The 14346-nt window shown below is 42.6% G+C and overlaps 1 protein-coding gene across 1 annotated transcript in view; it reads left to right on the forward strand.

Moving 5' to 3' along the window:
* The first annotated feature begins 6250 nt into the window (after positions 1-6250).
* LOC308374268 (NACHT, LRR and PYD domains-containing protein 12-like) overlaps positions 6251-14346 on the forward strand; it is a 35481-nt gene continuing 27385 nt past the window's right edge. Inside the window, exons 1-3 of the mRNA XM_080850006.1 lie at positions 6251-6361; positions 10028-10536; positions 10753-12553. Coding sequence (XP_080706132.1) covers positions 6294-6361; positions 10028-10536; positions 10753-12553 — 2378 coding nt within the window. The 5' untranslated portion in view covers positions 6251-6293. The remainder of the gene's footprint in view (positions 6362-10027; positions 10537-10752; positions 12554-14346) is intronic.

Raw genomic sequence — 14346 nt, forward strand, 5'->3', positions numbered from 1 at the left:
TACTCACACAGATATGTACAAGAGTGGAGAATTACTTGTGTGTGTGTGTTTGTGTGTGTGAGTTCGTTATAGAGAGAGAGCAAGAGGAGTGAGTATGCAGACAAGCTAACTTTACTAACTATTAAGAAGAAGTGATAGCAAATGCTGAATCCATTATTTGACTTAGGATGTGTGTGTTTGTGAGCATAAGAGTGTTTGTTTGTGTGCCTTTTTGTGAGTGTGTGTGTGTTAAAGAGAGAGTGAACGAGAGAGTATGCAGACATACTAACCTAAATTACTATTAGGAAAAAGTCTTGGCAAATGCCAAATCCATGATTTGACCCAGAATGTGTTTTTGTGAGCGGAAGAGAGAGAGAGAGTGTGTGTGTGTGTGTATTTTTGTGCATGTGTGTGTGTGTTAGAGAGAGAGAGAGTACGAGAGAGTGTGCAGACATGCTTACCTTACTAACTATTAGGGAGAAGTGTTAGCTGAATCTATTATTTTGCGTTCTTATGTAACCAGGCCACAGACACACAGACCAGTGTCTCCAGTGCCCAGCTGTGTGTCTCTGAAGAGCGACTGGTCCATGGGACGCCCTCCCAATTTTAGCAGTGGACCTCCACAGTCTGATCCCAAGTCAGTTGTCACCTATTATATTTGACATGTTTAAATTTTACTCACACAGATATGTACAAGAGTGGAGAATTACTTGTGTGTGTGTGTGTGTGCTTGTGATATTGTGCTTGTGTGTGTGTATGTGCGTGTGTGTTTGTGTGTGTGAATTCGTTATAGAGATGGAGCGAGAGGAGTGAGTATGCAGACAAGCTAACTTTACTAACTATTAAGAAGAAGTGATAGCAAATGCTAAATCCATTATTTGACTCAGGATGTGTGTGTTTGTGAGCGTAAGAGTGTGTGTTTGTGTGCCTTTTTTTGCGTGTGTGTGTGTTAAAGAGAGAGTGAACAAGAGAGTATGCAGACATACTAACCTAAATTACTATTAGGAAAAAGTCTTGGCAAATGCCAAATCCATGATTTGACCCAGAATGTGTTTTTGTGAGCGGAAGAGAGAGAGAGTGTGTGTGTGTGTGCGTGTGTGTGTTTTTGTGCATGTGTGTGTGTGTTAGAGAGAGAGAGAGAGTACGAGAGAGTGTGCAGACATGCTAACCTGCCAAATCCATTATTTGACCCAGAATGTGTTTTTGTGAGCGGAAGAAAGAGTTTGTTTGTCTGTGTGTGTATTTTTGTGTATGTGTGTGTGTGTTAGAGAGAGAGAGAGTATGTATAAGGGAGTATGTCGACATGCTAACCTTACTTACTATTAGGGTGAAGTGTTAACTAAATCTATTATTTTGTGTTCTTATATAACCAGGCCACAGACACACAGACCAGTGTCTCCAGTACCCAGCTGTGTGTCTCTGAAGAGTGACTGGTCCATGGGACGCCCTCCCAATTTTAGCAGTGGACCTCCACAGTCTCATCCCAAGTCAGTTGTCAGCTATTATATTTGACATGTTTAAATTTTACTCACACAGATATGTACAAGAGTGGAGAATTACTTGTGTGCTTGTGATATTGTGCTTGTGTGTGTGTATGTGCGTGTGTGTTTGTGTGTGTGAGTTCGTTATAGAGAGAGAGCGAGAGGAGTGAGTATGCAGACAAGCTAACTTTACTAACTATTAAGAAGAAGTGATAGCAAATGCTGAATCCATTATTTGACTCAGGATGTGTGTGTTTGTGAGCGTAAGAGTGTGTGTTTGTGTGCCTTTTTGTGAGTGTGTGTGTGCTAAAGAGAGAGTGAACGAGAGAGTATGCAGACATACTAACCTAAATTACTATTAGGAAAAAGTCTTGGCAAATGCCAAATCCATGATTTGACCCAGAATGTGTTTTTGTGAGCGGAAGAGAGAGAGAGTGTGTGTGTGTGTGTTTTTGTGCATGTGTGTGTGTGTTAGAGAGAGAGAGAGAGTACGAGAGAGTGTGCAGACATGCTAACCTGCCAAATCCATTATTTGACCCAGAATGTGTTTTTGTGAGTGGAAGAAAGAGTTTGTTTGTCTGTGTGTGTATTTTTGTGTATGTGTGTGTGTGTTAGAGAGAGAGAGTATGTATAAGGGAGTATGTCGACATGCTAACCTTACTTACTATTAGGGAGAAGTGTTAACTAAATCTATTATTTTGTGTTCTTATATAACCAGGCCACAGACACACAGACCAGTGTCTCCAGTACCCAGCTGTGTGTCTCTGAAGAGTGACTGGTCCATGGGACGCCCTCCCAATTTTAGCAGTGGACCTCCACAGTCTCATCCCAAGTCAGTTGTCAGCTATTATATTTGACATGTTTAAATTTTACTCACACAGATATGTACAAGAGTGGAGAATTACTTGTGTGCTTGTGATATTGTGCTTGTGTGTGTGTATGTGCGTGTGTGTTTGTGTGTGTGAGTTCGTTATAGAGAGAGAGCGAGAGGAGTGAGTATGCAGACAAGCTAACTTTACTAACTATTAAGAAGAAGTGATAGCAAATGCTGAATCCATTATTTGACTCAGGATGTGTGTGTTTGTGAGCGTAAGAGTGTGTGTTTGTGTGCCTTTTTGTGAGTGTGTGTGTGTTAAAGAGAGAGTGAACGAGAGAGTATGCAGACATACTAACCTAAATTACTATTAGGAAAAAGTCTTGGCAAATGCCAAATCCATGATTTGACCCAGAATGTGTTTTTGTGAGCGGAAGAGAGAGAGAGTGTGTGTGTGTGTGTGTATTTTTGTGCATGTGTGTGTGTGTTAGAGAGAGAGAGAGAGTACGAGAGGGTGTGCAGACACGCTAACCTAACTTACTATTAGGGAGAAGTGTTAGCTGAATCTATTATTTTGTGTTCTTATGTAATCAGGCCACAGACACACAGACCAGTGTCTCCAGTGCCCAGCTGTGTGTCTATGAAGAGCGACTGGTCCATGGGACGCCCTCCCAATTTTAGCGGTGAACCACCACAGTCTGATCCCAAGTGAGTTGTCACCTATTATATTTGACATGTTTACATTTTACTCACACAGATATGTACAAGAGTGGAGAATTACTTGTGTGTGTGTGTTTGTGTGTGTGAGTTCGTTATAGAGAGAGAGCGAGAGGAGTGAGTATGCAGACAAGCTAACTTTACTAACTATTAAGAAGAAGTGATAGCAAATGCTGAATCCATTATTTGACTTAGGATGTGTGTGTTTGTGAGCGTAAGAGTGTGTGTTTGTGTGCCTTTTTGTGAGTGTGTGTGTGTTAAAGAGAGAGTGAACAAGAGAGTATGCAGACATACTAACCTAAATTACTATTAGGAAAAAGTCTTGGCAAATGCCAAATCCATGATTTGACCCAGAATGTGTTTTTGTGAGCGGAAGAGAGAGAGAGTGTGTGTGTGTGTGTATTTTTGTGCATGTGTGTGTGTTAGAGAGAGAGAGAGAGTACGAGAGAGTGTGCAGACATGCTTACCTTAGCTGAATCTATAGGGCCTTATACATGTGCCACTGAGATCAGATCAGTTTATCGTATCGTATTCGCGTGTAAGTGTGAAGATTTTCAAGGGAAACGGCTCTTGTCGTTACGTTTATACATGTGCAAAATGTGAAGCGTTTACATTGCCTCGGGCATGCGCAAAGACCACAGAGATGTGCTCCCACCTGGTTTGTTTACTAACAACATCAACGTGGATCCGCATTTGGCACAGGCAGTGTAGTGGCTTAAAGTTACCCCCTCTTTCTATCAGCATATAGTTCTTAATATTTTCTTTGAATAACCACTCTCGGATGGAAAGAAAACGAGTCTACGCGTGGATGTGTTTCAACAACGGTAGAAAACTGTGTTTGCTCCGTCTTTTACTGGACTCATAATTATATGACAGTGGTATTAGTTACAGTTGAGACACCAGAAATAACTTGCATGCGCAGAAATCCTGAGACGTGATTTTTAGTTTGCACATGAATACTAACGTCTTCTTTGATCCCAGGAAACTTGAGCACATAACCCATCTCCCTTACAGAGATATTGGCGAAAGTTGTTTAACCTACTTCATTGCAAACGTCTAGTTTTTCAAACTTGTCTAGTTTTTGTGCAGTAGTGAATAGAGTCTCAGTCTACTACAGCATATCATGTTTGTAGAAAATGATTAAGGTGCAACAAATGCCAATAAGCATATTTAAATTAAATGATTCACATTGCAAGTAAAATGGTGCGGCTGGAGCACAGGGAGGGACAACGGTGACGCAGTTTGGATGTAGCGACAAACATTTATGTGCTGTAACAAACAGTGTTAACCAGTATGTGAGTAACGTGGCTTTTATTAAAACATAGCGTGTGTAATGTGTAGCTATTTCATTCCGTTTATTAACCTTTCCGGCTGTCTGTATTACTAGCCAGCAGCAGACGTAAAGGAAAGGGACTTAACCCGAAGATAAAAACATGTAATCTACTTCGGCAGCGGAGCATTTTACTCCCCCGCAATCTCTCTACAAACTTCGATATAGACGCGGGATCAGCAGAGGAAAATCTACTTTCCTTTTGGGAGAAACCAGGCCAGTCGTTCCCACGACTACAGCACCTTGCAAAACGAATTATATGCGTTCCAGCAACAGGTGCTGCAAGTGAGCGCTCCTTCAGTGCAGCAGGGCGCGTTATAGAAGCCAGACGCTCTCGCCTGAATCCTGACACTGTAGATGCTATTTTATTCCTGCATAGTGCTAAGACAAATTCTAAATAGAACGAAGGTTAGGCATATCAGCAGAGGTATATTTTGGTTACATTAGGATGGCTACGTTTATAGCTTGCGTTTTGGGCGCACCACAATGCCAAGAAGTTTGTCGCGACTGTAATGGCATATTTCATTGTGGGGGTGATTGATAGCTTAAGGCTTACGAGACACGGTGTTTTCCGATGTTTTAATGAGTCCTCTCTGTCTCTATCACACACACACACACACACTCACACACTCACACACTCACACACACACACACACACACACACACACACACACACACACACACACACACACACACACACACACACACTAACGGAAGCAAAAAAGGTTTAAATTAAGTGACATCCCTCAAATGTCGCGTCTCCCGCAAACCTGCAAGCTATGAGTCAGCTGTCAGTATTGGAAGAAGCCTTAACGTCTCGAAGATGAAACTTCCTGGGTTATTTTGTTTCGTTAGGCTATTAGTTATATTTTAAAACAGCCAGTCATTGTAGCCTACCACTCGTGGAATAAGGAATTTCAAAGAGATGATGGAGTGAACTTTCTAGCCTCTAACTTTCTAGCCTCCTGTCACCGTCTCCCCCCAGTCACGCACCGCCTCCCCCATGACACATCGGCCTGATTTGACACGCCCTTTTCTAAGCCGAACGATCGTGGTAAACCACCTCTCTCGAAAGCTTCAGACGATCGGCGGAAAAACGAACAGTTCACATCTAGACCCCTTATACATGAGGCAATTGTAACACATTCGCGAGTTTCTATCGTAGTAGACGCGATGTAACAGCTTTACATTGACGCATGTATAAGGGGCTTATTATTTTGTCTCCTTATGCAACCAGGCCACAGACACACAGACCAGTGTCTCCAGTACCCAGCTGTGTGTCTCTGAAGAGTGACTGGTCCATGGGACGCCCTCCCAATTTTAGCGGTGAACCACCACAGTCTGATCCCAAGTGAGTTGTCACCTATTATATTTGACATGTTTAAATTTTACTCACATAGATATGTACAAGAGTGGAGAATTTATTTTCTTGTGTGTGCTTGTGATATTTTGTTTGTGTGTGTGTATGTGTGTGTGTGTGTTTGTTAAAGAGAGAGAGAGAGAGGAGTGAGTATGCAGACAAGCTAACTTTACAAACTATTAAAAATAAGTTTTAGCAAATGCTAAATCCATTATTTGACTCAGGATGTGTGTGTGTGTGTGAGCGTAAGAGAGTGTGTGTTTGTGTGTCTTTTTGTGCGTGTGTGTGTGTTAAAGAGAGAGTGAACGAGAGTGTATGCAGACATACTAACCTAACTTACTATTAGGAAAAAGTCTTGGCAAATGCCAAATCCATTATTTGACCCAGAATGTGTTTTTGTGAGCGGAAGAAAGAGTTTGTTTGTGTGTGTGTGTATTTTTGTGTATGTTTGTGTGTGTGTTAGAGAGAGAGAGTATGTATAAGGGAGTATGTAGACATGCTAACCTTACTAACTATTAGGGAGAAGTGTTAGCTGAATCTATTATTTTGTGTTCTTATGTAACCAGGCCACAGACACACAGACCAGTGTCTCCAGTGCCCAGCTGTGTGTCTATGAAGAGTGACTGGTCCATGGGACGCCCTCCCAATTTCAGCAGTGGACCACCACAGTCTGATTCCAAGTCAGTTGTCACCTATGCAATTTGACATGTTTACATTTTACTCATACAATTGGCAATGTTATGCTCCTTGTCTTCCAATGCCAAGGCTAAGAGAAAAGGGCTCAGTGGGCATCCCTGGCGGACACCTCTGGCCACAGATAAAGGCTCAGACTGTCCGGCGCTAAGTGAAGCTGAGAGGCGACCCTCCATCACTAAAAGAACAGTTTATCAGCAGCCCTTAAGTTAAGCCCCCCCACCATATTGGCCGTTCAGCAGTGTAAAGCTATTAAACCAAATCAGTCAATGTCAATGAAAAAAAACTGTCAAATGATGACATTTTAGTTTAAAGAATGGAGAAAAAACTAAAAGATGACTTAAGCTGTGCTGTGCACACGAAGTCTAGATTGCCTGAAATGTCTCCGGATAGCCCTATCGTGCACACAAACCAACTGTATCCGCACACTGCATCCCCACTCCTTTGAATCGTGGTTCCAAAGTGAGTAAACTCGAATCTGTCCGCGGGTTGGTGTTCGTGTGCACGCCTATCCGCAACCCTTTATAATCAGATGATTTCATTGCCCCACATGATCGCCTCGCAACCTCAGGCTGAACCCGTATTAACCCCACTGCTTTACTTCATAACAGCAACAACATAAACTAAATGTATGACGTGTCTCCTTTTTCGTGACTTACAATTTTCTACTGCTTAGTTGTTTGCATGGGGATAGTTTGCTGCTCTACCCACATGTGGATAGTTTTCCGTAGTCTAACTTAGCCAATTGGAGGTCATTTTTAAAAGACCAGCCACAACAACGGACACGACCGGCATTATTTACAGTTTTTCTCCATTGCTTTGGATCATTTCACGAAACAGAAATTACATTCTCAAAGATCTTAGTGCATTTGACAAAATAGCCTATATGGTTCAGCACAACTACATAGATCACCTTCAAAAGGTCATATCTCACCCAAAACAGTTAAATCAAGCTTCAAAACCAAATCATTTTCTCATATAAATAGTCAGTGCCCCCAAAATTAAAAGTTCCTTCTCGATTGCTGTGGCTCATCTCTCGAAAATAAAAAGGTCATTCTCAAGCTTTAATTACATTTGCCAAAATAAGCTAGATGGTTTGGCAAAACACTATGGCACACCTGCAAAAGGTCATATCTCTCCCAAAACAGACAACTCATCAGTCAAAACTAATTCATTTTCTCATACAAATAGTCAGTGCCCCCAAAATAAAAAGTCCCTTTGGCATTGTTTAAACACTGCAGGTCAAACTTTCAGATTTTTTTTTCAGTATGGCAGGGGACCATAGAAATATCCCTCATGTGCATATTTCAATCTTGGCTTAGTCCTTTGACACTGAATGGTTACTGTAGTGGATGTTTTCTTTCCAGAATACAATGTGACTCAAACAGAAAAAAGATGAATGCAAGAGGAGCCAACAAGGTTTCACATCACTGTATTGCACTCATACTGCCATGGAAATTGTAGTAATTGTACAGAAATTGCCAAACAGAAACAGAAAATGTGTACAGCACAATATACTGTCAAACAAATAGCACATCAAAACTAAAATTATGTAAAGCCTCCACTACTGTAACAACACATACAGTAGGAAAGTAAAGCAAAGATGGAGTTGAGTTTTCGTCCTCACTCTCCTGCTCATCCTCACACTCATGACTGTCTGGCCACAGATTTTCATCAACATCACATCTGATGTTCTCCCTTGCTATGCAACGGGGAAATAATTGGTGTGCATACCGCAACCAGCCCTTACACTGATCTGCTGTGACATCGACACAAGCAGCATCCATTGCCTGAAGAAGGGACCTCTGGTTTAGAGCCCGATGCTGGTACACCCTCCACCTAGCCTGGATACCAGCCTGAACTCCGCCCACAAAATTTTTGGGCTGGGAGATTCAGTCTGGAATCGAGTTAGTTGGGAGAGATTTAACGTTTCAAAAAGGTTGAAACGCAATCTAAACCAATCAAATTGTAAGGGCGGGCTTTATACGTTGATGGACAGATATAGATAGAATATACCGGAATATACATCAAACAAAGATGGCGCCGTCTCGGGAGGTTAGTGGGACATATTTTATATGATTTAAGCTATCTACACGACTTTTTTATGTCTACATTGACTCGGTTAGTTGTGTATACGCAAAACGAGTGTTGCCGAGGATTTTAGGTCCTAACTAAAGCACTCTAGACCATTATTGATCGGTTATGCTAACGCGTTGGCCAAAATAATCGTTGAAACTAATGGTAGCTTCTAGCCTTGAGTGCTAATTAAGTAACGTGAGCAGGCATATCTCAGCAGATATTGACAGCGCATTCATTTTGAAAGAGGAACAGAGAAACGCGATCAAGGCATTTGTCGATTGAAAAGATGTTTTTGCCGTCCTTCCTACGGGAGCAGGTAAAAGTTTAATCTGTCAGATGGTAATACTACGTTGCGCTGATTGGTTCTAGGTATCCAATTCAGCGAAGAGGAATTTTCTTTCCTGGTTCGTTGAAACACGCCCCATAATCACAGCCCAATTGTCCGATCTCAGACTCATATTCTGACTAGAATTATGAGTATGACATCGTCAGGCTACGCTCCACCTCCATGCAGAAAAAAACTCCTCGATAAGATTGAGGTATGGGGAGTAAGGTGATGAGAGCACCATCCATATTCCATATCACAGTAGATACCATGATGTTTTTCATGGTATTATGTGCCTGAAGGATTTTGACAGTGGAGTGAACTATTGTGCAGGTGATGATGTACACAAGGAAATTATGCCAACATGTTTTGCAGAGAACAACGACTTGACTGAGAAGCAACAGTCAGTTTAGACCAGCAAGATGTATTCAATTGGTAATTGGGCTAAGTGAAGGCATTTGAACCTAACCATTTTCAAAGATGTGCTAAATCATTTGAAATTTGTGCAAACTGTAGGCAATTGTACTTGTCATTTGCAAGAATTTTCTAATGCAGTTCATTCTGGTCAGTGTGTTTGTTGAATCTCTCCGGTCAGTATGTTTGTTGAATCTCTCCGTCATAGATTGTTAGGCCAACATGCTGTACAGTCCACCCAACGAACGCAAAGCCCTCTGGAGAAAGCGTGTTGCCTTCATTGTCCTCCGTGTCATACCTGGGGTTTCCTCTCTCTCGGATTCCAGTCTACTTCTTCAATCAGATCCTCCACCAATCAGAACTCACGGACATAACTTATTGATACGTGCAATAGTTGTAATTCCATACAGTAAGAAATACATATCCACTGCAGCAATGTAAATAATGAAACACACAACAGGTATCAGGAAAATGTATATCAGAAGAAACATGTATTCTTTAACCCTGTTACACAGACATGTTTCTTATAAAAAAAAAATATAATTGTTTATTGTTTAATCGGTCAAAAATATTCGGCCTTCTAGGCAGGAGGGCAACAGAAAGCAAACGCTCTCTCTGAATGCATCATGTTACCCCCCATCAGCTGCTCTTTAATGTTAGGATGCAGTGAATGATGTGTGTCTTTGTGCAATTATTGGTGTCTCTGCAGTCAGCTTAGAAAAACCTAAGATGTGTGTGAGAAAGAGTTTGTCTGTGTGTTTGTGCAGATCCTGGTGTAAGGTTTTCTTAGACATCAATGAATAATGTGACTCGTTGTGTGATTTATCTGTCACAGGAGGAATGTTCTGACCCAGGATCAGTCCAGGTGTAGAGTGTGTGAGCAGCGACTGAGGGACCCAGTCATCACCAACTGTGGACACAGTTTCTGCAGGCAGTGCATCAGCAGCTACTGGGGCCAGTCTGGTCCATCAGGAGACTACAGCTGTCCCCAGTGTAGAAAGAGATCCAGAACACAACCCTTTCTTAACCCTGGCGTAACCATGGCACAACCTCTGTTATACCCACATACTACCATGACACAACCTCTTGTATATCCCCCTACAGCCATGGCACAATCTTCTCTCTACCAACACAGAGAAATGGCACTGCTTCATCTCAGGCAATCTACAACCATGGCACAAGTTCCTCCATACCCACACTCAGATCCGGGGCAGAACCCTCTATACCCACACTTACACATGCCACAGATTTCTCCACAGCCTCCTTTGGATGAGCACATTGTCATGAAAGGAAGCAAACTTCTCCAAATTGAGCCTGCTCCTGTCAAAAGGACCAAACTAACAGGTTAGTCTTGAAGTTTTTTTTTGAAACTGCTTCCAAGAGTTGGGTTCCTACGCAAATAGAAACACCATTAAGTTAAAAAACAAAATGCTGGGGACATTTTGAAGTACATTGTTCACTTTTACTCTTCTTGAAATGTGGGAGAAAAGAGACAATAACACATGTATGATGCTGATCTGTTTTGCTTATTTGTTTGTTTGTTTGTTTGATGCCAAACAGATGATATTCTGAACTTTGCACTGGTGAATCATAAAGTCAGTATGAAGAGGAGGTTTGAGGACATATCTGAAGGCATCATAAGATCAGAGACTAAAACACTCCTGAACAAGATCTACACAGAGCTCTACATCACAGAGGGAGAGAGTGAAGGGGTGAATAATGAACATGAAGTTTGGCAGGTAGAGTCAGCATCCAGATCACAAACTACAGAAGACAAAGCAATAAACTGCAATGATATCTTCAAGCCCTTACCTGGAGAGCAGAGACCCATCAGAACTGTCATGACAAAGGGCATTGCTGGCATCGGAAAAACCGTCTCAGTGCAGAAGTTCATCCTTGACTGGGCAGAGGAGAAAGCTAACCAGGATATAGATTTCATGTTTATACTTCCATTCCGTGAGCTGAATTTGGTCAAACATGATCAGTACAGTCTTCACACGCTCCTGCTGGACTTCCACCCTGAGCTTAGGGAGCTACAGGATGGTCAGTACAAAGATCGCCATATTGTGTTCATCTTTGATGGTCTGGATGAGAGTCGACTTCCGCTGAATTTCAAAGAGAACCAGAAGTTGTCTGATATGACACAAACATCATCAGTGGATGTGTTGATGACGAGCCTCATTCAGGGAACTCTGCTTCCCTCTGCTCTCATCTGGATAACCTCCAGACCTGCAGCAGCCAGTCAGATCCCTTCTCAGTGCATCAATCAGGTGACAGAAGTACGAGGGTTCAGTGATCCACAGAAGGAAGAGTACTTCAGGAAGAGGATCAGTGACCAGAATCAAGCCAACAGAATAATTTTGCACATTAAGGCATCCAGGAGCCTCCACATCATGTGCCACATGCCAGTCTTCTGTTGGATCTCAGTCATTGTCCTTCAGCAGATACTGGAAGAGGATGATGGGAAGGAAGCCCCCAAAACTCTAACTGAGATGTTCATACACTTCCTGCTCATCCAGACCACCAGGAAGAGCCAGAAGTATCAAGAGGAAAATGAAATAGGTAGACAGAGGCTCCTGGAATCACATAAAGATATCATACTGAAACTGGCAGAGGTGGCCTTCAAGCATCTGGAGAATGGCAATCTCATGTTCTATGAGGAAGACCTGAGAGAATGTGGCATCGATGTGATAGAAGCCTCAGTGTACTCTGGCATGTGCACTGAGATCTTCAGGGAAGAATGTGTTTTTCACCACAAGAAGGTCTTCTGCTTTGTGCATCTGAGCATCCAGGAGTTTCTGGCAGCCATGTTTGTGTTTCACTCCTACATGTCAGAGCATTTGGAGATACTTAAGTCATTCATCAGTAAAAAACACAAAGACCTGCAAGCTCCCCTTGCCTTGCATATTCTGTTGAAGGGAGCCGTGGACAAAGCTTTGGACAGCAACAATGGACACCTGGACCTTTTCCTCCGCTTCCTTGTAGGCATCTCATTGGAGAACAATCAGGCCCTTTTACAAGGTCTGCTGTCAAACACACAGAGCAGCTCAGAGAGCATCAAGAAAACTTGTCAGTACATCAAGGTTCTGAAGAGAAAGGATCTATCTCCTGAAAGATGCATCAATCTTTTCCATTGCTTATTTGAAATGAATGATCATTCTCTACACAAAGAAGTCCAAGAATATCTGAAATCTTCAGATGGTGTCTCAGATAGTTTGACACCTGCTCACTGTTCAGCACTGGCCCACATGCTTCTGATGTCTGAGGAGGTGCTGGATGAGTTTGACTTGAGGAAATACAACACATCAGAGGAGGGACGGAGGAGACTAATACCAGCTGTGAGATGCAGCAGAAAAGCCCGGTAAGTTACCAATTACATCCCATATTGAAATAATAAAGGTCTGAGAAATCAGCTTAAAGCAGCAATAAGGAGTTATGTTCCAAAACTAGGACGCTAACTACGTAAAAGGCATGCAAACACCACCAACAGCCCAGGTGACACTAAATTATTTGCAGTTTTCTTCTGAGATTGTGATAATTTTAAAATATATGTTCATGTTTTTCTTTTTTTTTATACAGCGCATCAACTTGCAATGTATATTCTACTTATATTGTCAGCTAGCTGTTTTTCCTCATATTTGAGGTGATATCTGGCACATGGTATAAACGTATCTGGCACAGTGCCGGGCGGTTTTAAATTAGAAAATAGATACAGTAATTGTTTGTCTGTGGAAAATATTAGCTGTATATACATATTTTGTTACCGTCTCAAAGCAAGCATATGGCTTTGTGTGTGTGTGTGTGTGTGTGTGTGTGTGTGTGTGTGTGTGTGTGTGTGTGTGTGTGTGTGTGTGTGTGTGTGTGTGTGTGTGTGTGTGTGTGTGTATATATATATGTATGTTTGTGTGTGTGTGTAAGTATATCTGTATATCTTTTGGCCTATTTTGGCAACCATTGAATCCACACTGTGTGCTCAAATTACACAGTGTCACACAAATTAATTTTGAAGGAGTCTGTACAAGTTTGCAAAGGTCTATTCCATCTCCCCTCTGGTGGTAAGCTAACAGAGTTGTCTGTGGTATGCTTTTTGGAAATCGGATCACACCTCCATTATGCTAATCCCTACCTACAGACAATGCCTAAAACAGGAAAAAACGGTTTCTAGGGCAGTTCAACGCTGGAGTGCTGAATCCATTCGCACTCTACAGGACTGCTTTGATACAACAGATTGGCAGATGTTCTGTGTTGCAGCTGATGGAGACATCCATGAATACACATACTCTGTCTCCTCATACATCTCCAAATGCATCGAAGATGTTGTACCTAGGTTAATTGTTAGGACTTTTCCAAACCAAAAGCCCTGGGTAAATGATAATATCCGTGCTAAGCTCAAAGCACGGTCCTCTGCCTTTAACTCTGGTGACCAGGAGGCTTTGGGGAAGTCCAGATGTGACCTACGGACGGCCATCAGAGATGGAAAGAGAGAATACAGGGACAAGCTGGACTCCACCTACCTCAGCTCTGACCCCCGACGCCTGTGGGGTGGCCTGCGTCACATCACTTGCTATAAAGGGAGAAATAGCAGTGATAATCAGCCTGCCGCCTCTCTCCCTGATGACCTCAACACCTTTTACGGAAGGTTTGAGGCAACCAACCCCCTTCCTTCCGCAAGACTGGCCAAAGACCAGGACGACTGCACTCTGTCCCTGACCATGGCTGACCTGAGGCGAGAGCTCCAAAGGGTGAACCCTCGGAAGTCATCCGGGCCCGATGGAGTCCCAGGCCGCGTCCTCAGGGGGTGCGCTGACCAGCTTGCGGAGGTCTGAAGTCCCCACCTGCTTCAAGCAGGCCAGCATTATCCCCATACCAAAAAAAACATCAGTCACCTGCTTGAATGACTACCGCCCTGTAGCACTGACCTCCACCATTATGAAGTGCTTCGAGCGGCTGGTCAGAACCCACATCTGCTCTACCCTTCCAAACACCCTGGACCCCTTTCAGTTTGTATACCTCCCAAACCGATCAACAGATGATGCCATTGCCCTAACAACACACACCACCCTCTCCCACCTGGAAAAGGGCAACACATACAGCCGCGGAAAAAATTAAGAGACCACTTCAAAATTATCAGTTTCTCTGGTTTTACTATTTATT

The sequence above is a fragment of the Sprattus sprattus genome (assembly GCF_963457725.1).
Source record: "Sprattus sprattus genome assembly, chromosome: 1".
Lineage (NCBI taxonomy): Eukaryota > Metazoa > Chordata > Actinopteri > Clupeiformes > Clupeidae > Sprattus > Sprattus sprattus.